The 23374-nt window shown below is 42.4% G+C and overlaps 1 protein-coding gene across 4 annotated transcripts in view; it reads right to left on the bottom strand.

The window, feature by feature from the left end:
• tiam2a (TIAM Rac1 associated GEF 2a) overlaps positions 1 to 23374 on the bottom strand; it is an 83316-nt gene that overhangs the window by 20126 nt on the left and 39816 nt on the right. For 3 of the 4 annotated variants that reach the window (XM_015056296.1, XM_015056297.1, XM_015056298.1), the window contains exons 4-15: positions 22509 to 22953; positions 21899 to 22071; positions 20948 to 21172; positions 17783 to 17968; positions 17563 to 17706; positions 14200 to 14256; positions 8759 to 8935; positions 7617 to 7721; positions 7425 to 7503; positions 7218 to 7307; positions 6902 to 7120; positions 4535 to 4629 (exon numbers count right to left, since the gene is read on the bottom strand). In XM_015056296.1, coding sequence (XP_014911782.1) covers positions 4535 to 4629; positions 6902 to 7120; positions 7218 to 7307; positions 7425 to 7503; positions 7617 to 7721; positions 8759 to 8935; positions 14200 to 14256; positions 17563 to 17706; positions 17783 to 17968; positions 20948 to 21172; positions 21899 to 22071; positions 22509 to 22953 — 1995 coding nt within the window. The remainder of the gene's footprint in view (positions 1 to 4534; positions 4630 to 6901; positions 7121 to 7217; positions 7308 to 7424; positions 7504 to 7616; positions 7722 to 8758; positions 8936 to 14199; positions 14257 to 17562; positions 17707 to 17782; positions 17969 to 20947; positions 21173 to 21898; positions 22072 to 22508; positions 22954 to 23374) is intronic. The other variant, XM_015056299.1, reaches the window with a different exon arrangement.

The following is a 23374-nucleotide window of genomic DNA, read 5'->3' as shown; positions in this document are numbered from 1 at the left end:
ATTTGCACACAGCATTCCGAAAACAATGCTTTATAGTTTAAAAACAGATATACTGCACTCAATAAAACATTTAAAATTTATGTGAATAGGAAGGAAAGAATACTGCTACTATTACTATAATACTATTAAGATACTAATAAGGCTGGAAGCAAACAACCTGGACTCCTGCAACAATAGCTTCTGCGTACTTTTATGATGTATTTACAAAACCATGATTAATGTAGACACAATTATGACACAAAACGTTCCCATCTTTACATCCGTAGCACATAGTTACCGCCTGCTTGGACCCTCTCTGGCATTGCAGACAAGCAGAAACGTCCTCTGCCAGACAGGCCACCTTGCTTTTGACGAGACGCCCCAAACCGAGTAGGGCAGACCCCAGATTCACGCCGTCCTCCTCGACTTCAGAGCCCGATGGCCAGAACCAGCACATGGCAAACAGGGAGCACAGGGTATGGGCCGGCGACTGGTCCTGCACCAAGATCTCGAATAACGTGGTGAGGTAGAGGGGCGGCTGAAGGTCTTCATCACTCCGGGTCAGGCCTGAAGTCGGCACGGCTCCCTCCGAAGTAGCCATTCCTCGGTATCATAATGGGCCGTGGTCCATGTGGGTTCCTACAGTAAGTTTTTAAGCGCAGTCTTGTTTACAGATGGGTAGACTGACAAGAGGAGGCTCGCATTAACTGGACTGCCAGCACTAAGCCCCCATTATTAGCCTGCTCATGACCAGATGGCGGCTGATGGGCTTAATCATAATACAAACGCACATCTTCAAATGATTCCCTCCTCCTGCTCCACAGGCTCAAACACACACGCACGCACACATGCACACACACACACAAGTAAAGAAAAATCTCTCGAGTTTAAAACGACGCATCAAGAAGGCACATATGCTTATGTCTGCAGGCAGAACTTTTGAAGTTAAAGTTTACACATTTTTTTTAAAGGCGTTATAACACTTCATACTCCTCTCGTCCACCAAGAAGAGTAGAAAAGGAGCGCAATCAGAAGGGCAGGGGGAATGATATTGCTACAAGGCGGGAACCAGAAATGTTGCAACCGTCCGAGTGTGTGTATGCCTGTTTTATACAAAGCCTAATAACATCAGCGTCTAAATTAGATGAATCAAGCTGGATCCCCACTCTGGTAGGCAGACAGAGCACGACTCCACCTATGGTTCTCTTTATAAGTCCATTTAAATGCTCTTACGGAAATGTCTAGTCTGGACGAATGCAAAGAAGCTTAATATGTCTGTTCGCTGTGTAACCTTTAGCTTAAACCAAGATGGGAATGTTGAATTTCACAATGTCAGGCTGGAGGAACAAGAACAGGACAGGACAGCAGTAACAATATAATGCAAATTATTAGTAAAATTACATCACAGAAGCTCGTAAAGTAAAGCGAGCAAGAAGGAAATGTGTCTTTGTTGCACAGTCAGAGACTTCTGTGCACCAACCTACATTTTGACACATCTAAGAAGCCTGGGTTGTCTCAGGGTTTTTACCAGAAGTAAAGCCTTACTAGTAGGCTCAAAGTACTGTAAATAGACATGAATTTCTTGTATCCCAAACAGTCCCAGGAACTGATCTGTCTAATGAGGTTGTGCCGCCTGACGTCTTTAATCATGCAGCACAGAGCAACAAGCTCAAGTCTTGTACAACTCTGAACTTTTCTGAGCGCTCTGGCTTTACTGAAGATGCCTTCGCTATGCGATGACGACAATACTAAAGCATGACTCAGGTCTTTTGTAACACACAAGGTCAGTTTACAAAGAGAGCCAAAAAAAAAAAAAAAAAACAACCAAAAAACATAAAGAAATATGATCACAAGGAGTATAGGCTGGTTTTAAATCTGGATTTAAAGAGAATCAATGGTGCAGAGAGAGAAGGGGGAAGAGAGATGTTGGATGACCTTGAATGTTAACATATTTAGAAATTCACTCTGAACTTGACCGGGAGCCAATGAAAGCTCCAGTAAAACTGGGGTGTTATGATAAAATGAAGATGTTCCAAGCAGCTGAGTTCTGGACCATTTGGAGCTCATGGAGGGATTTTCAAGGGAGATCAAAAAGAAGAGAATTGTAATAATCAATGCGGGACGTAACAATGCTATGGGCAAGAGTTGAGGGGAGAGATGGAGACGATTAGTGTTGCATAGATGGAAATGTGCAAACAGAGTGATATTAATGTGAGATGTGAAAGATTGGGAGCTTTCAAGGAGAACACACAGACTGTGGAGCTGTCAAAAGAGAAAGAGAGAAAAACCATCTGCTTTGGATAACACCGATTCAGTTCCAACAAGGAGTTCAGTTTTATCACTCAGTTTTCTCACGATATCAAAAAAGTTAAATTTGACCGTTAGAGAGTAGTTCTGGTCACAAAAACACAGAGCTAGTCATGATGTGGAAACTAGCACTGTTTTTTTTATGTGAAACTTTCTTAATAAATCATATATTTACTGAAGTTTATCACACCAGCCCAGCTCAATGTTCAGCTACATCTAGATTTAGAGGGCAAATAGGAAAAACAAAACAAACAAACAAAAAAAAAACATCTGTTTTAATGTTGCCAGTAAGCATCTTTCCGCCCTCTATCCATAACAAACCAGTTTAGCTTGAGGTGTCTTGTGGGAGTTATCCAGGACCACTTCGGCTGACATCAACAATCGATTGGTTCAGCTCATAACGGAGCCACATCGCCGTGTTAAACTGTTTGCTACGGTGCTCTCAGTCCAAACGTTTCATTACGTAACACCAACACACGGATTACGGCGATGGCAAACGACACCTACGACGAGAACCGACACGTGAAGATCTCTCTTGGGTTGGAGCAAACTGCAATGCGAACCGACCAATTAATCAAAGGTGGTCGCTCTCTAATGAGGCCGCTGATTACAAGACGCGACAAGAGACTTGAAATTTGTCCTTCTCCTCCATCTTTCTCCCTTGACTTTTATATCGTGCAGGCAGGCACAAACCCATTTGCTGATGCGGGGACGATTTTCTACCCGGTGACTAAATTTTTTTCTCTCTCTCTCTCTCTGCCGTGGAGAATGAGCAGACGGCTGCACTGTGATTAAATCCAGCTCTGCATGAAAGCAAAAATGTCATTTACTAGCAGCAATATCTTGCCCTGTGTTTTATCTCCATTTATTTTTAAATTCCCATCGCAGTGCCTGACATAGCTGATCAGAAAAAGTGGCATTTGTCTCCTTTTGTGCCTCAGTGACGCAAGTGACACACATTGCAGGGCCTCCTTCCTGCGCGCAGACACACACACACACCTATATTCCATTCATTCCCCAGTAAAAACACAACCGGCAGGGAGCTGAGCAGCAGAAGTGGTGCAGTGCAGATCCCAGCACAGTAGGACTGACTCATGTCGCTGGGCAAACAAAAAGAATAGAGAAGAAGAGGCTTGTTGTCTCCAGGCTTCCTCGTGGCTGACCTCAGGTCAAACGCTGGGTGGCGTTTTTTTTTTTTTTTTTTTTTTTTTTTCCGCACAGGCAATTAGGTAAGCAGCAATTAGGGAAGCTTTCCAGATATTTGGCACAAAATCTCTGTCTAAAAGTCCCTGCAGCAAATAGGCATCCCTTCCCGTTTAGCACAGATTACACAACGAGGAAATTAGCCAAACACGCACTCGCAACTCCAACAACAATCGCAGTACTCGGCTTTGTTTGGTAGGATGTAAAATGTGAGCAGAGAGAAGGTGAATATGCATGAACGTACGCGCTCATAAGCTTTCAGGCACTGAGCCATGTCTACATCATTAACACCTGGCTTTTTTTATTTTTTTTTCCAGTGACCACACACACTCATTAGTGCTCTCAATAAACACTGCTGTACAGATTTTAGCACATTACATTTCTACGTTGCAAATGGGGGCGGGGGAGAACAACTCCCAGGGGGCAAGCTCACGCTTTAATGACTTCAATTAAAAGCAGTTTACAAAAAAATAAAAATAAAAACATGATCAGACAAAAATATGCATCAGAATCCACCAAATGTTATTAAATAATTACCTAAAAAAAAATAAAAAAAAAGACAGAACTCCTATAAAATGATTTGGTCACATTATCTGCAGTGCACTGGACCAAAGCCAAGACTCTTTAAGACAAATTAAAGAACGACTGGTGAGGAAAAAACCAGTCTGTTTCGATTAATTACCACACAAAATAAAGACACTTTGAGCGCTCGCAGGCCTTCCTCTCGCATGCGTTCGTCTTCATGTGTGTACGTGCGCCTGAGGCAGTGGGAGAGCAAAACAGCCTCCTCTCCTGTCTGTGTGACAGTAATAAGCTGTGTTTATACCGGTGGCTATGACGGAGGATCCTAATTATGGTAATGCTACGGATTGGTGCCAGTCTGCTTTGTGATGGCCCCACAGCTGCCACACAAGTGGGAGCAGGCTCAAAGCGACGTGTACGGTTCTTTTTACCTTCTTCCCATCCACACACAGACACTCACACACACACACACAGTCCAGGAAAGATGGAGAAGGTACAGCGTACCCACTCAAGCCCATCCTACCTTGCTGTGTTGAACGAGCCTGTGGGCACACTGGGAGTGATCATTCTCCAGACCTACGCGGAGGGACTCTCCATTGTCTGCTGCAGCAAACACATCTGGAGAGAAAGAGCAGCAGAATGGTTGTCACACAGCTGTTTCATTTTAACTATTGTGGTTTTTTTCTGCTGCAGCTCATCCTACCTAACCACAGAAACAACGCTGGTTTGTTGCATTTTTAAACCAACGTTGTTGCCTGAAACTTAAAAAGATCTCATGCCACAAATGGGGGCACGCATTCACAGCGATGTGCCAAGCAGGACACACATGGGAGTTTCTGCATAGAGACAATTACCTCAAGTTAATCAGGAGAAGAAACGTGAAGCACCGGCCCCAGCTGGAGTCCACTTCGAACAAATCTCCTCTAAACTCTTGACTGGACTTTGTTTCACAATCTTCTGAAGGATGCAGTTATGCTTGTTTGTCTGTGTCCTTTTTTTTTTCTGCTGCACTTTGTCCTTCCACTAAGCTTTCCATTAACATGCTAGGATCCATTGCTCTCTGCATCGCTTGCTACTTTAGCAATGACCTTTTCTTGGATTACCCTCCTGTGAAGAGTGTCGATACCTGCCTCCTGAACAATTTCCACAATTGTGTCAAGAACAACATCACATTTCTTTACGAAGATTAACATTTAGTGCCTACGTGAAATATTAAAATAATTTGAAAATTTTAATTTGAATTTCCATTAGTTCTAAGCCATAATCATCAAAATTAGGAGAAGTAAACCCTTCAAATCTGTAACGAATGTATACGAGTTTCGGTTTTTTATTTGAATAAGTTTATTAGAAATCCACTAGAAAATCTCTTATGAATCCTACTTAAGGATAAAAAAGATAAAGCTTCTTCTAGATAACATGTTTATTTGCATATTACTGCTGATCGCAGGACGATGGTGTCAGAAAAGAGGAAAGTGAGTGTTTTGAGATCCAACATCTCAAGGGCAAACTCTCTAGCAGTTGGCAGATAAAACACATAAACTGTGATTGTAGCCTGGGAGACGGGCCAAAGTAGCAGCAGGAAACAAAAGGAAAAAACAAACAAAAAAAAACTTTTTTTAAGCCTGCAATCACTGTCAACAAATCTTTTTCCTGCTGGAGCAGATTTTCTAAAGATATAATCAACTTCCATTTCTCCCATCCTTTTATTTTGTGCATCAGGATCTCTAAAAATAAAACAGAATGCTGTCATGCAGCGAATACAAAGGCTTTTTGTAATTCCTGTCATACAACCGTTAATTCCTCTGCTGGCAGCATTTACCTCCTCTCATCTCCTCTCATCAGCCGTGCCTTGGAGCAGACGCCCTCTAGGGCCGAAGAACAAAAACTGCAGGCGCTTTGATCACTTAAAACTGCCATAATGAGGCCTTCAAGTCATTAATCCCTTTGTGTTCAATTATGTCTATGCTGGAGGAAACGCTAATGAATTGTTTATAATTAAGATGACAATTAACACTTTCACTGAAACTGAAGCTTTTTGTTTATGTGCAGCACACAATCCTCTGTAGATTGTAAATGAGGGAAACAGCAGCAACCTTTTAAGATTTGAAACAACAACAACAAAAAAAAAAAACAATGCAACAAGAGGGGCAAAGTTCATATCATGAACATCCTGAGGTTAAGTTTCCAAATTAATGGCATCTAGAACAACATTTTTTTTTTTTTTTTTTTTTCAGTTTCAGTGAAAAGCTTTGCCTGCCTGGTATCAGCTGTGCTTGTGTGGCGTGATAAATGACCTTACCGTTCGCCTCTGTCACCTCGCATCCACCGGGAGATTAAACCGGCCTGACAGGACACCATACACTCATGGAGATTATGAGCCTCCTGCAGTCCAAGACCTCTTCCAGCCTTTCCTCTACCTCCGATTCAAGTAAAACTGTTCGGCTTCATCTAAACTTCTTTTTGCATTTCTCGTTTCGCTTTCCCTCTGTGAAGAAGACCGACTCTGAGGAAGTGGAGATCTTAACTAAAACAGAAGTGAGCTGGTAATCTTGTGGCTTAAGTGTCAAAACTACCTACGGTCTCAGGCATTACAGTAAATGTTGGACAGCAGAGCAGAACTTTTCTATTTGCATGGACTTACATGAACATAAACGAAAGATGCAAAACTGCGGGAAGAGAAAAGCACCTTGACGTTTCCACTACTGCGTAGTCTCTTCCGGAGAATGACAAAGGAGTTTTCAATAAAGGAAAGTGCTAAATTTATGACCGGATAGACGTTAGAATTATATCCGGTCACACAAACAGAGCAAGCTGCAAAATTATTCCCATCTTCAGTGAAACTTATTGTCCCAGTGCTTAATGTAAGGAGACGCAGCTCAAGAGAACGCACCTGAAGATGACTTGGCTCGGTGATGCTTGCCACGGACCTCCTGGCCGCGTTTGCCCAGAGGAGCGGGGCGGTCCGACATCCGAGCTGATGGCGTGGGGCCATCCCGCCGAAGCCTCAGGTGCAGGGACCGTTCAGAAAACAGGGTCTGGATCAAGGCCAGGTCCAGAGCAGACACACACTGGCCGTTCAGCACCAGGATCTCGTCGCCTGGACGGAGACCTACATGCAAACGCAGGTGTGTTTCAGGAACAAAAAGCGGCCTACGGAGGCACCTGTGTCGAGACTTAAACTCGAGGTGAAAGTGAGAAGCTGCCACCTTCGCTGAAAGCCAGCCCATCGGCGAGAACTTCGCTCACAAAAATCCTGCTGTTCCTCTGACTGTCAATGTGTCCCGTTATGGCAAAGCCTGAGGATTTGGAAGAAAAAAAAATGTTGAAAGAGAAGATGAATTAAATAAAACTCATGAGGCCATGAGGTAAACGTCATTTTAATTAAGCATTAATTTGTCCACAAGCTGGCTCACCAAAGTCGGCGGTGCTGCTCGGCCTTCTCATGTGCAGCGTGAACACATTAGCAGAGACCACCTCCAGCTGATCCCAGACCTACGGCGAGATAGAAAATAAAATCAATACACAATAAAAAATAAAAATAAAAAAAGCCAGGATAATAAAGAGTTATTTGTGTTCTTCAGAGAGTGCATGCATGTCCTTCTCACCGCGTCGTGGAGAAGCTCGCCAGGAGCCAAGTATCGAACTTCCACATTCTGCCCTGCTTGTCTGTGTAGCCGGATGCAGTGCAAACCCGGGTCCAGCTGCTTCACCTGCTTACACAAGAGACCCTTTAATGTTCAGCAGCCTGCATGAACACAACAATGTGACATATTTCATGCATTGGTACTTAGCCGGGCAGCTGCTTGTGCAGCAGAGGCGTAAATTATTTACCAACTTTTCATGGGGAGGAGAGAAACAAAGATGCATTGCCCAAGCTATTGCTCGTACGTTGGGCGTGCATGTGTCAACGTTTGTGCAGTCATTCACCGGGAGCAGTACAAAGTCAGACACTAAACAACTTCTACACAATGCAACTTCAAATACTGCTGCAGAGGCTTCAGAAGTTGTGACTCAACTCTAACAAGTTTAAATGTCTGTTTACTTAAAGACCAAACACAATTTTTACAACTTGACTGAGTTGTGTTAAGGCTCGTCGGTCGTGATAACTATATTCGTTGCCGTGAATAAAATAGAAAATATGGAATAAGCATGAATGAAAAAAGCTAACTAAAACAAAAGCAGTGATAACACGGCGACATAAAAAGGCCATAAAAAGGATTGCAATGTAAAACACGGCCCTCCTGTTTTAGCTGATAAATGTTCACAAACATGTGGTCTGGCAGTTCACTCCCCACTTGTGCTATCTGTGCTGGCTGACCCACATTTAGCAAATTTATTTTAGAAAAACTGTCACAACCTTTTTCCTGTCTTCCATTAAGTGCTCACACATAAATTCAATAAATTCCCCCAACGCTGAGGATCTAGATGATGCGTCATCATCCATATATGGCACACTTTTTTTTTTTTTTTTTTCGAACCCATTGCTCAGAAAGTGCTTTTGACACGACTTGACTGCTTTGAAAACAATTTAGCAACACATATGATTTATTAATGCTTCATACTTTCAATATTTAAAGCTTGCATGACTTCAAAAATATTATATTTGCCTATTAAGTTTGCATGAATTCCTACTCTACACAATGAAATCCGAATGTCCTCGTTGCTTCTATTCACTTTTTTCTCCCCTTCAGCTGTCAGAAATATTGTCCTCTCACTCTGGCAACATGTCATTTCTTTGAAAACCAACCTTGCAGGCTGCACAAAGAAGGTCAGCGGCTGTCTGGTGTTTTCTGATGGAAAGCTGGACCGTCAGGCCGTCCGGCATGCGCACACATGTCAGCGTGTCGGAGGCGGCGTCGACGTTGTCCCAAATGCCCCCATCAGGTGGCGACATGGAGTAGATCCTGGTCAACATGTTTAGCTTCTGTGGAAAAAAAAAAAAAAAAAAACAGGGGGAAAAAATTAAGGTAAGTCCCAAAAGGAATAAGCAGATTGAAGAGGATGAGCAGCATTAGAAAGAGAGGAAGTATAAAGGGATAAACACGAGATACAAAAGGTAAACGAGGAGGGAGTGACTGTGAGTCAAAGCACACAAATCAATACAGCTCCATTAGTCTGAATGCTTGGCTCCGGATCAAGCAGTAGAGCAAAGATGTCCAACAATTAGGTTTTCAGAAATTCATTTAACATCCATAGATGGCAGTTGCTGCACATTATAGTCATGATTATAGCTGTGTACACAAGGTGATTGACAAGGGCCAAACTGGCTGGTGCTGACATCAAATAGGGGCTCAACGAGTTATAAAGTAATCATACCCATATGTTGTAGGCAGGAAGTACGGGTATAACTGAACAGTAGAAGGAAAAGAAAAGAAAAAAAAACAAACATTTTCCCTAAATATTTTTAATAAATAACTGGAAAAACTAACATGTCCACTATGAAAGATGGCAGTGATGTGAAATACACTGTAGTGCTGGAAGAAAATCCATTCGAGACTCTCTGCAAAAGAACGGAAACTGTAATAGAGGTTTTCCTTTCAGCCAGACAACAACCCCACATATAAAGCTGGATCTACAAAATGTTAGAAACAACATCCTTGGGATATTTTGCAAAGAAAAATAGGTCAAATTTCAGTCTATAAAATCCAAAAGAGGTAGAGAAGCAGCCCTGCAGCTGTGACCTCGGCAAAATGTTTATTTTTGTTTTTATTTCCAGTAATGATTCAGGGGAACTGAATACAATGGCATGCCACACTGTTCAGATTTTATCTGCATAAATAAAATGTTGCAAGACTCCACACATTTAATGTTCCTTTTCCCCCTTACAATATGGTCCATCAATAAAAAAAAAATAATAATAAAATAAAAAAAAACTCCCCATAAAATACATTCAAGTTTGTGGTTTAAACATGAAAAATGTGAAACTGTTTAAGGGTGTCTGAATACTTTTGCAAGGCTCGTAATGTACATCGACAATGTGCTTGGAAATGATTCCAAGATCTTGGAGGTAATTACAAGCTCTAGTATTTGTGGCATTAGGAGGAAGGTCTGAGTTGGGTATTAAGGTGGGGGGGTTAGCCCGCCGCTCGGCCTCTCAGGCAGCCATTTGGGGCTTTTGGTTGAGACTTTGTGTCTCTGGAGGGGAAAAAAACACCACTGCTGCGTCGTGGAGTCGGGGGCCGGCACCACAATCGCAGCTCAAAGCCACAATTATTACGGCCATAGATCATGAGGAAAGGCTCCGCACCAAATATACCGACAATATCAAGTTAAACCGAAACATGGCAGTGGGGGGGGATAATTGCAAACGCATTATGGGACCAATAAATGGAGAGTGATGTGTGTGTGTGTGTGTGCGTGTGTGTGACTGAGGGTTTTATTTTATTTTTTATTTTTTTAATCCAATGTGTATGAGGTCTGTCAATTTCATATGCTGCTTGCTTGGTCTGATAAATCAGCTCAAGAGGAAAAAGACCTTTTTCCCCAGCTAGACAAAGCGCCTAAAGGGACAAGCAAACATCTCTGATTCAGAGCATTGCATGGCTTCACAAACAAACACACACACATACACACACACACTCTTTCAAGAAACATCAACATACAAACATTTGTCTCCTTTTCTGGCTAAATGACAACTTAGAAGTTCGTGCATGAATGAAATCCCCGCCCCCCTCCCGCTCCCACCTGTCGTAAAGAGGGAACATGTCGAGATTCACTAGTGATTTCTCTGAAATGTGATGTGAGGTAAACGTGGTGACAAAAGGATGACCAAGCTCTGCGTCACGGCAACATGGCACGACCTCACACGTGCAACCGGAAATACGAAATGCGGTTTCCGACGGCAAGCCTGACCAACAGCTGACCAACACTGAACACTCATTCATGGTTGGAGAGTGGGCCGACGGTTGCCTGTTTCCATGAATGGCGGCCAAGCACTAGCAGGAGGCTCTGCCTTGACGCTGGACTTCAACAGGTGCTCTGTGTGGTGTGTGTGTGTGGACGCACTGTTTCAATTCAAGTGTGGAAATTATTTCCCAGTCAGCCGTCCCCCCCCCCTACGAGCCGCAGAGTAACGGGTGCTGCACAAAAACAGCCATCTTGTTACCCTTAGCAGCACAAATATTACAGCGCTGAGAACAAGTGGACCTAAAAAAAAAAAAAAGCAACTATCATCTTTTACAGTTCTTAGAAATTTACTCTTCATTTCCCAAAAGCTCCACTCAAACTTACTTACTTTCACCTTATTTCTTGGGCTTAAAGTGATTTCAGTGGCCACCCAGAAAACACTCTGAATGTTTCTGACAATATCTTTGCCAGAATTTAGGATTTAAAGCTGCATGTGTGCATTTGGAGTTAGTGGAGTGTGCCGAGAGGCAACGACAGCCAAAGAGGATCAGTATGTCATGGATGGGAGGTGATGGGACGCTGGTCAAGAGCCAGGGAAGAAAAAGAAGAAGAAGAAAAAAATCTGTCCAGCTGCTTTTAATTCAGTCTGGGAACCAGCCACTGAGAAAGAGAAAATGGATGAAACTGCATTAAACTTAACATATGTACAACAATATAAGGGTGCTCATTTAAAGTATTCATATCCATCAAAACGTTTTGCCTCTTGTTTCTTTAGAAACCTCATGCTACAATGTACTGTTTTGGTATTTTTTGTGAAAAACAAATTTTTGATCTCATCAGTAAATGGGAGATAACATGAGTCAAATTTAAATATATCCATTATCTGCAGACTTATCGGGACCCAACAAATGTTCACTAACAAACAGCATCATGTAGATAAAATTAACACACACACAGGTCAGGAACAACGTTCGGATTGAGGTCAGAAAACAAAATTCAAAGCTCTGAATATCTCCTGGAGAAGTTATCAACCCAGTACAACATGGTAGTGAGAGCGTCATGCTGCGGGGATGTTTGTCTTTAGTAGGGATTACAGCTGATGCGGAGGTGAAAGGCACTAAATACAGAGTAACCCCAGAAGAAAGCCTGCTGGAGTTTATAAATGACTACAAACAGGGCAAGAAGTTCACCTTCCAGCAGCCCTTGCCACAATTAAATGGTTTTAAGCATTTGGTAGAATGGCCTACTCAAAGTATATTCCTATAATTTTAATTGAAACTTTGCAGAAAACGTTGAAAATTTGATGCTTTTTAACAATTCAGGCTTAGCAAGAGCTTTTTTAAAAAAAAAAAAAATAAATAAATAAAATTGTACTTGAAACCTTCATTTGGAAAACGTCAAATGAAGTTGACGTGTATGAATCAGTCTATGATTAACTATACACTGTACAGTTAATCATATAAGGTCTGAATAAACTTTATATTCATCATTATAAAGTGACAAAACATGAAAAAGATCAAGGGATTATTATTTTAGAAAGGCACTGGATACCTTTTAAATATAAAATAACTTTCTTAAGTGGTGCTAGCTGTCAAACCTGTCATTTTTTTTTATGCAGTCACAGCATATCAATTCACAGCTCAGCAGACAGCACGAGTGGGTGGAGGGTGGATTTCACGAGCAAAACTATCTCAGTCAGAGTAAGTTTTAACCTCTCAGTAAGGGCAGACGGCAGCAGAGCTGACAGGCCCATCACATGGAGCTGCTCGCTTCTTTCCTTCGAGCTGCAGCCAGACAGCATCTGCACATCCTCAGCCTGCTGGAATATCTTGTCGGCTCTCTGAGAAACCATTTAAGTAACAATGGAGCTTGGACACTTGCTCACACCAACACAAGTTGGCCCCACTGAAAAGAAAGGATTAATGGAAGATGATGACTTTTTAGGGGAATTTAAGTACCAAGTAATACACCAAGTCACAAAATCATTAAGAAATGACTTGCTCTAATGTGTTAAATCTTTTTTTTTTTTTTCACACTGTGAGGAAACACAGCTGTAAACATATCAAAAATAATAACTTAAGATTTAACCGTTATTTTACATTTTCATTGTAAGATTTAGATTTTCCATATATGGAAATGTGAGAGAAGTTAAAATGCAGACCATTAAAGTCAACATTAAAGCTCAGAGCTAATGAAAGCCTTTATTGTTTCCCTAAACCACTTCATGATCAGTCTCTTTCTAGACCCTAAATGAGGCCAGTTTTAACACTTGCCACATTGACCACAGACTCCTACTATGAATCATAGCACCCAGTGAGTTAACCCATGATCTCCATGACACCAATCCTGCCGTCTCTGAAAGTATCTATTATGCACGTCTGCAAGAGTTATTTCCTCAAGACAGATACTCTATGGCTTTCTGAGATCATCGGAAACATACAAGTTCAATTTAAAGCATGTTTGCAAACTGTGCCATTCACTCTCGCACAATGTACATTTTGCAAAACATACATTTTTTGATCCAGAAGGCCATAGCGTATGTTTTCAAAATTCTGCAAAACCACTTTGCAGCATTTCAACCTATTTCTTAAAGCACGATAACTTGATGGGACACAGACATCTCAGTTATTGTTCCAGTGATGAACCACGTACAGTTATAAAGCTGCTAAGGCCTGTATGTTGTCTAAGGATATCCTCCAAACCAAGACAATCTGAAGTATTGAGAAATATTGTTTTCGCAATTTTGTACATTTCTATTATTAGAGTGCACATGCGACATCATGCTTTGTGAGCACAAAAAAGGTCCGAATCCTGATCCCAGGTCAAGATTCAAACCCATGACAGGCAAGGCAACAGTGCAGCAGCACCACCACGGTGTAGCCCGCATCATTCAGAAATGATCCAATTATGAAATTATCCAATTGTTCCCGTCTCCCCAGATTGACACATTTGCCAAACACTCAACGCTCTAATAAACTCAGTTCGCAACAGAGTTTAAGAGGGTGCTAGTTTGGCCATGTTGAACTTCTTCTGTTAGATCTGCTGTGTTTATCTGGCAGACACCTACAGATGAACATGAAACGAGTCTTTGCTTTGAACCTCAATAAGTAACATAGTCACACAGACCCACGCACGCTTTCTAATCCCCTCAATCATGCAAACACCTTGTGTGTAAAAATATCTTCACACAGCCCGCAATCAAAACCAGGAAGGAGAGCAGTGGTTGCACTAAGACTATATGATGCTAAAACCAACAGAGCCACACGTTTAAGACAGAAATGTTTTTCTTGTTGTTGTTGTTTTTCTTGTATGTGGACAGAATTAATACATTTTCTGACTCACCTCTGTACTTCTGGGGGGCAGCATGTATGTCTGACCTCCAGCATCGCTCTCAAAGACCTGAAAAATCAAAAGAAGGGATGGTCAGAAAGCACAGACAGAAGGGCACCATGCTGACTGAGTCATAAAGCCTTAGCATCAGCAAGACAATAATAGATGCACACAGCGCTGGTAGTTAGGTAGTTAATTAAAAACTACTCATGGCGAGAACAGCACTTTGATACTGGCATGGTGGAAATGTGATGTATGTGCGTGTGTGTGTGTGTGTGTGTGAAGACAGGGGTTGACTGCAGAGCAATTGCAGAGAGATGAAAGAGGAAAATGGTCCAATAGCACATGAGAGGAGAGGACAAGCATCCTCACTATTTCTCCCCTTCGGGACTGCTTCTTGACTGACTCCAACTTCTTTAACCAATTACCTTTTACCAAGTCATTGTGTTGTTCAAACTGTGGGGCTTATAATGGAAGCAGACAACTCGTATTTAACCTTTCACCTAGAAGAATAGTCCGAGACAAAATGTTAAAACATTCCTTCAAAAGTTTAGTCAAAATAAGCTCCTATGTCCCTTTGGATAGAATATGTGTGGGGAGATTTACCTTGTTAGTTGTTATGCTAAAAAAAAAGTTTTATTTCAATGCCCGTTAAAATCCGTAACTGAAGTTTTGATTAAAAAGAGTTGAATTTGAATAAATACTGTAACATGTAGAAATATCTGCATGATTTTTTTTTTTATGTGATAGAAATTGCTCAATAAGAAATGTTTATTTCAACATTAGAACAAGCCTTATGCATTGTTGGAGAAATCTTGCAGCAAACGAGATTTGCTATTTGCATCTTTAGTGATAAAGAAACAAGTAGCAAATCCATTACCTTAAACTCCCTCAATCATAGCAGGCACACTGCAGTTAAAACTGACATGAAAGTGACACTTGATGCCGTGAAGTTACTTAACTGCACAAACGATCCAAGAGAAAGCTTTCAAGTCTCTGTTATGGTAGCAGGAGGCCTCGTCTTGCGTCTCCTCTTCCCCCTCAGCATGCGTACATTTATAACCTGGCAGTAAACGGTGCCGCTTCGCCGTAAACTGTCTAATTTTAGAAAGATTTACCAATGCGCCCACAAATCCTCAGACCTTGGCCTATTTACCACAGCCGACCGACGGCCAGCTCCCTACTGTAGCACTGCTAAGATGGACGAGGGAACAGTAACCAAGGAGGAAGGATGGAGAAAGGGGTGAAAGCGTGACTTCAGGGCAAGGCTCTGGAGCAGAGCGTTGCTGTGGTAAATGGGATTTAGGCTTAGTCAACACAGATGAGTCAGTATGGAAATTGTCAGAGAAGGACTGCTGGGTAACGCTCTGTTTATGCTCTGAGGAACTGTTTGTGTTAGAGAATTGGGCTGGAAACGGGGGTGGGGAGAAAGATGATGAGAGGGAAAGCGAGAGAAAACACAAGATTCTAGTGATTACCTATGCAGAGGATGGAGAGGTAAAGAGTAAAAAGACAACGTGTTTGATTTGGGACAAGAAAGGCAGAGATATCTCACAAAAATAAATTAAACGTGTTCTGGAGAGTTTGTCTCATCAAGAAGTCTCAGTTCAAATCCAAAAGGAAAAAAAATAGACTCATTTTTTGTCATGCTGAAAACAAAATAAATGCAGGAATTTTTACAGTTCAGACAGAAGCATAAGGGGACACTACTATTATTGTGGAGTGTAAAATACAACTGAAAACCCTGAGAAATTTAGTAATTTAAATTTAAGTGCCAGTGTACTTTTTACACAGACATTCTTAGTACAAAGAGAGACTGTATTGGTTGCCGTTACAGGCTCTGTCTCTGTGATATGACCCACTTGGTCAACAACACTCATTTGTGACTTCAACATATCGCAGCAATAAAACTAGACATTAAAAGCTACGACATTCATATCAAAGTGCTTAGTTATGAAAACAGGAGAGCAGGAGATTTAAACTCATTTAATAAAAGAAATGGTTTCATCACAAGTTGTTCCAGACGTTTAATCTCATCTCCAAATCAGACTTGGATCCTTGAACGTGAAGTTTATGAAGCTACGTCTGCTGGAGTCTACAGGAGTGAGGGTAGAGAATGTCATCTACCACACACAGCTTTTTAATAATTCATCTATGTGATACAGCGCCACCTTGGCCTTCTGCGCAGCAAAATGGAACTGCGCCTCATTAAGCTCGGCGGCAGGAACTCCATGGAAAAATAACACAGGGGGAAGCGTACCTAGATGCTGACAGACATGCACAAATGCATAAACATAAATATCACACAGCAGGTGGTGGGATAGATGAGAGGGAGCAAAAGAGGACAGGGAACACGCTGCAAGCTGTAAGGAGTACGGGTTCACCTAAAGATTATAATTAACTCGTAGCTGTCCTGTTAGCTTAAAAAAAATAAATAAAACCGAGGTCTCGGCATTCAGATGTACCCCACTTTTCTCAGCTACAACCCAGGGGTCCATGAAACGCTTGAGTAAATAAGTGCTTCCTCAGTGTCGTCCGTGGCCCTGAGGGCGCCACGTGGAGGATTTATAACTGATTTAGCACTGAGAAATAGGCAGCCTGCGCAACTCTAATTACTAACCTGAGAGGATAGACTTCCCCGTCTGCACCTGGGTAAGGAATGTTCCCGTGTGCTCATGCTGATGAGAGGTTTGCTCTCAGACTTCGAAAGAAGCCAGGAGAGATGCGAGCCTGTGTGCTCTTCATTAATAAACGCTCACATGGGGTTTGGGGGGGAGGATGGGGGTGAAAATGTGCTGAAAGTGCTGCAGAAATACATGCAAGTAAGCAAAAGTGCAACATGGTTTCAGGTTGTTTTCATAACGAAAATATGCTCAAATATGTATACAAACACTTTGTCCACACATCAATTCTGCATGCTAATACTCTGTGGTCACTTGTGAAATTCTCCTCCTGAACAGATAAGGTGGAATGATTAATCATCTCAGACCTGTGATGATTAATCATAGGTCATCTTAAAGTGCTTCATTACTTTTTTTTTAAACGATTCAATGCACTGCCTTTTCACTACCTGCAAGAATGGAGAACTCGTTCTTTTACTAGCGATGGCAAGAACTTTCATTTGGCCAGGACATTTCATACATAAAGAAACCCAAGTGCAGAGTTTCTGCAAATCCTCAGATGAGCAGCATACACTGGACCACTCAGTTTGTGGTTTTAATGTTGCAAAATGAAGAAGTGTCCAAACTTTCGCAAGATAATGCAGACATATTACTCAAAGGCTTGATGCAACTTTTAAGTGCAAGACTTACAGAAAATGTGACAGTGTCAGTGTTGACAACTACGTTTAAAATGCGTCTTTGTGCTGAGTAATACCTGCGCTACAGAGGGTCTCTTGTCCCGGCCCCGTTTCGTCAGGTTGTCCAGGCCTTTAAGAGAGGAGAAAATGCTTCTCTTTCGCTGGCCACAAGTCACCGACAACGAACGCCTCCTGGCTGTGGCCTCGTCCCTGGAACAGATCTGAAGGGATGCACAGAGTCAGGACTAGAGTCAACAAAAACAACGTCCGTCTCTATTCTGAGGTCGTCTTCCTCACCAGTGCATGGAAAGAAGACACAGAGAAAACCCCAAGGCGTCCCAGAGTGGACTTGGTTGGACGGCTGGCGATGGCAAGCAGGCTCTTCGGATTGGGCAGTTCCCCCCCCTGAAGACTAGCAAGGTAGCAGCGCATTCTGAAGAGGTCCATGTTGAATCTCTCCAAGTTCTGCTCCCACTGCTGAATCTGATGGCAAGTGGGGGAAAAAAACAAAAACCAAAAAAAAAAAACAATGCTTAAGTTTTGATTTATGTGAATTACTTCTTTGGGTGATGACTAAACAAGGAGTGCTTTTGGGGAAGGGGATCAAAAGAGATGCAGGGTCAGGCAAGTGTTTTAGTTTAAAGTGTAATGGCTTGCAGATGCTGGTGGCGGGCAGCACCGTGTCTTGGTGGAGGTTTTGCTGGTGACAAATGACTGCATATTTCACAGAGAGGCATTTCTATGTGCGCAGCGAACCCAAATGCACGTTTTATGTCTCGAGAACCAGGGGGCTGTTGAACAGACCGTGCACATAAACTTCCACCACAACAGCCCGTATACAGTTATGTTATTTTAGCTATAGGAAAGTGCTCATTTTGTTGGCTGGAGACTGGTTTTAACGAGAACACTCGAGCTAAAACAATCCTCTAACCCCCCCTGTAACAACCGAGTTTAATAGGTCTCGTCTGCGCTATGACTTCATTTACTATAATGGACCCACGGCGATGTCCCATTAGGGTTTTGCTCACATCACCATGCATTCGTCGGGATTAGGGGCAAACTGTGAACAGGGCCGAAGGGTGGCATTTTATGAACACCTTAAACAAACATCTTAAACAAAGGTCTTGTGGTGACATTACTGTGCGGCTAATGCACTGAACAATTATGTGGCTGCGCAGGTGGGCACAGTTAACAAGTAGGCCAGGAAGACCAGCTTACCCTGTGAATTCTTCTTGTTGAAAATATACTACATCTGGCATAATACTTGGTCACTGAGGACCAGATTTATGTGCCCCACTTGTCAACTGTGGCGAAAGGTCTGGGTTCCCCCCCCGCCCCCCTGTGGATAGGTAAGGTGGTCTCAATCGTAGATTTTAATAGCTTGTGAGGCAAGTGGATTTCACAAAGATATGTGCTTAACCTGGTGATTTTACTCAGCTATGTTTTAGAAATATAGAAACTGAAAACAGTTGTTCTTTGTTAACAGTGACTAGATTTAAGGAGATAGGAAAGGAAAGATCACATCTGTAGGGTCCAAGACGAATAGTTGTTCTTTTGACAGACTCTCCCATCTAAGAAAATAATTGAGGCCTTAAAAAACTGTAGCAATCAAATAATTAGAAGTTATTTTCAAAAAAATGATGATTTCTGACTGCAGCTGGTTGCAGTGGGATTTTTTTAGGGGTGTCAGAGAAAAGTGTTTATAAAATTGATGTTTCGCTTTTTCAGATTTTTTTTTAAATACTTTTGTTCTTTCGTTTCCATTACTCTCTGATTAATGTCAATTGGCAATTCCACTTCTCAAGGGCCAATGTCCACCAACTTTTGGATGCCTCTCTGCTCCATAACTGCTCAAATAAAAGTCTGCATTACCTCCTTTGCAAAGCTCTGGGTTATTAACCACCCCAAAGGATTCAGGTGTGCTGGAGCAGAGATGCATCCAAAAGTAGTAGGATGGTGGCATTCGAGGACTGTTGATGTTGCTACAACCCCACACCTGTTTAGATTGGCTGAGACCGCTTCAAGTTTTGCCATTGATTTACACATGTGTGGCACAAATTTCAAAAAAATGTTTTTTTCCTAAATTGACTACCAATTTAGGGGGGAAAAATGTCAGTTTTTCTCCTGAAATGTTCTGTGTGTAAAATTTCTTAGATGATTTATGCAAGGAGTGGAGTAGTCGCGCAGAATGTTTGCTAGAGTTTGCTTTTTTGTTTGTTTGTTTTTTTCTTCATGAATGAAGCAGGTTTGATTCAAGTTTAAGCCCACCTGGCTTTCTTTCAGAAGTAATTACTGACCCGAAGCCTCAGTCTGGAAAACTTTTTCTGTAACCAGATGTTTGACTTTTCTTGTTCTCTGCTTTAATATCTGCATGCATGAATATTCTTTTAGTGAAACCTGATCACACAGTGTGTAAGTGCATATGGGCATTTGTGTGTTCGCGTGTTGGGGGGGGTAGGGGGGGGTTGGTGGCTGGGGTGGGAAAGGGCAACATCAAACAAGGTCTGCTGGCACTGATTGGAGCAGACACGGGTGTGGGGGTAGGAAAGGACATCAAAGTGGTGCCCTGTCGGTGCTCGACAACCCAGCTGAAACTTAAATTTATCATCAGCCTCGAGGCGCCTTTATCAGAGTCCTGTCCTGTACCACTTCTGACCCTATCATTCACTCCAACTCCGGCTTGTCTCTCTGCGGTGGCATGCCGGCTAATTGGAAACAGACGTGAGCGCAGGCAGCCTGGTGGTAGTCAGGCAGTGACATCTCTAATGGTTATGCCTGCAGTGAGCTGTTGAGAATATATCATGCAAGATTAGATTTTTATTCATTTTACAATAACTACGACACTTCGTTTTGCTTTTTTTTTTTTAAGCACCATCAGCAGAAACGTTGCAGAATGTCAATCCTTTGACATGATTTGTAAGTTGTGAAAATAAACAGCCTGTCTCGTCAGCTAACAGTAGTTTTTTTGAAAAAAAAAAAAAAAAAAAAAAAGAATTAGGCTTCTGGTTAAACTATGGGTCTTTTTCTGTCTCTCTGTAATCTGCTGTATGTAGGCTACAGCACAGCACTGAGTGCTTTGGATTTCCCCCTTCAGGCTGTTCGAGGAGGAGGAATAGGATAATGCATGTTGAGAGCCTATTACCAGAAAACATCTGGAATCCCAATCTGATGCTGCAGGAACAAGCAGCTCCCCCGAGCCCCCAGCAATGCATTTGGGGACTGATGCGTCCAGGCCACTTTAACCACCCACAGACTAAAACTAAGCGCACAGACCTGTCGCCACAGTCGCCAAATCAGGAAAAATAAGTAGAGCACACACACTCGGGCACCGTGGCACACTAAATGTTTTAGAAATGTGCCAAAATTAACCTGCATCCTCACCTACGCAGGCCGATTCGTTCTCATAGATGGACATTTTGAAGTACTAAAAATATTTCTCTCTATATTTTCCTCTCGACTCACCTGGTTCTCAATAGCTTTGCGGTTTTTGGGGTCGCTGACTACGGTCAGCTGGAGCTCGGCCATCTTCTTCATCTTCCCATCCATGTCTATCTTCTGCAGCAGCGTGCGTACCTGGTTCCGCAGCAGACGCACCGTGTCCTCCTTTCCCTGCCGCTTGGCGAGCAGCGAGGCGCTGGCTGAGTGGATGGCCGTCACCCAGTTCTCCAGATCCGTCTGGTTGCTGGCCTGAGATGACCAAAGAGAAGGGGATGTGATGAGGCTTGAAGGCTGACGTTCAGTTTAGCGACAAGGTTCAAAACTAGCAGGGTAGTAAATGTTGCAGCATGGCTAGTATTATTATTTAAAAAATAATAATTAGTCCTAGATAGGCTGGGAAGGATCACTGGATGACTGGTTGATATTTGGCACCAGTATCAGAAAGCATCAGCATAAATGTCCCCTGTAATTTTACTGAAATAAAGTGTCCAGGAGACAAAGTATTGGCTCAGGAATTAATTGAAGGTCATTTTCAATGAAATGACTTAACTCATAATCTCATATACTCTAATGTATCTGCAACCTGGTGTAAGTACAACATGGAAAGATCAGCAATGCACTGAGAATTCTGCTGGGGCAAAAGGTCCAATTTGAGACTGGCCTCAACTGGCAGGTCAGGAAGCTATAAACTCCATATTTCAGTGAAATCACCAAATTTCATTAATCTAAGTAGCAAAAGGTTAACAATAAGAAAACTCTCATTGTTAAGAGTGTTAACAATAATACTTCACTCAGCACACACGTACTGGGTGAAGAAAATCTAAAGCTGGCTAGTTTCTGTATCAGTGACGTGAAGTCACAGGAAGCAAAGAAGCAGGAAGCTGGTCTAAATTGCTATTGGACAAATGTACGTCTCTATTACACTACTGTAGAGTAACATGCACATGCAGTAAAGACTAAAAGTTAAGGGTTTACCTGAAACAAGTAGACGTCTCCAAATGAATTACTCAAACAGAAGACGTTCTCCCTCTTGGGGTGTTCTGGGACAGCCTGGACGACGCTGTCCTCGGCTAAGAGGGCGTAGCGGGGTGACAGCTCCTGCTCTGTAGAGCCCTTCCCGTAAGTTTCATAGAACAACAACGTGCATCCTCGGGGGAAAAAAAAAAAAGGGAAAAATGTTCAGCGAACTCTTTGCATATGCTAAAGTCTAGAGAACCTTTCTTAAAGGAATACAATGTCCTCTGAAAGGTTAAAATAAGCTTTGTTGACTCTCTCTCATTTCCTACAAGATTTTTCTCTATCATCATAATGGTGAAAGCACACATACATTTTATTGAAAGAGTTTATCCCGGCGGCCTAAAGCAACAACATAATTCCCCTAAAAGCATTTACAGTAAAAAGTTACTTTAAGTCAACTGTGACTCACTGATCCGGAACGAGAGTAAAAACCCTGATTGAGAGCAAACAGGAACCTTTTTGTGCTTAGCTAAGCAACGTTTGAGAAAGGATATTAGAATAATCTCCTCGGCTTCTCCCAACTCACGTTTTTCAGCATTAAGTCAAAACTCACGAGTTTGAGGCTTACCTTTCAAAGTCACCCAGTAGTGCTTCCACTTGCGTCGGGTCACCAGCTCCAGCTTCCTGTCCTTGTGCAGGGTAACGAGGGGCTTGAAGGACAGCCACCCCGCCCTTCTGACCACTCCCTGCTCCTTCTCAAACAAAAGGTCCAGCTCCTCCATGGAGCCCTCGGCCGACTCGCTGCTGCTTCCGTCTTCTTCCGTTCCAGTCGATGGGTCTCTCCTGTCGCCCCCTCCTGTTCCGGTTCCCGTCTCGAGCTCTCTCATGAAGTTTTCGTAGATGTTCTGGCGGACAGCGTCGCTGGTTGTCTGGTGGATGGCTCCTGACGACTGAGCTCTGGAGGCTCCGGGGAACCACAGGAGGCTGGAAACCTGGGAGGGGGAGCTGGTGTCAGCAGTCAGGCCGTCGACACCACTGTCGAAGGCCTCGCTTGCATCTTTGTATCTGGTCTCCTAGGGAGGCACGATGTAAACACAACGATTAGAACACACCCGATAGAAGAACACACCCAAATTTGTTCTTAATAACCTAAACCAAAACAATTACAAATAAATAAAGGTGCAATAGTATTAAGAGATAGCACCCATCCGTTCTTTCTCATCTTTTTAAATATTTTACAAAACCTTCCCATTATTAACATTTAGGGCCTGACAACCATCTACCAGAAATTCATAGCAAATTTGTTTGATGAATCCTGGAATTTTTGTCAGGTAAAATATGGAATTTGGAGATGAAAACATTTGATTGGAGCAACTAAGGTTGTTTGGATTGTAAATGTTGCTGTTGCCTGGAATAAGACAATCAAAGGACATTTTTTTTTTTTTTTTTTTTTTTTTTAATTCCTCGGGTATTCCCGAAAATTCCCACCTATAT

Source organism: Poecilia latipinna, unplaced genomic scaffold, assembly GCF_001443285.1.
Source record: "Poecilia latipinna isolate Pla-1442-1.1 unplaced genomic scaffold, P_latipinna-1.0 Scaffold1373, whole genome shotgun sequence".
In the NCBI taxonomy this organism is placed as follows: Eukaryota; Metazoa; Chordata; class Actinopteri; order Cyprinodontiformes; family Poeciliidae; genus Poecilia; species Poecilia latipinna.
This window is presented reverse-complemented; position numbering and strand designations above follow the sequence as displayed.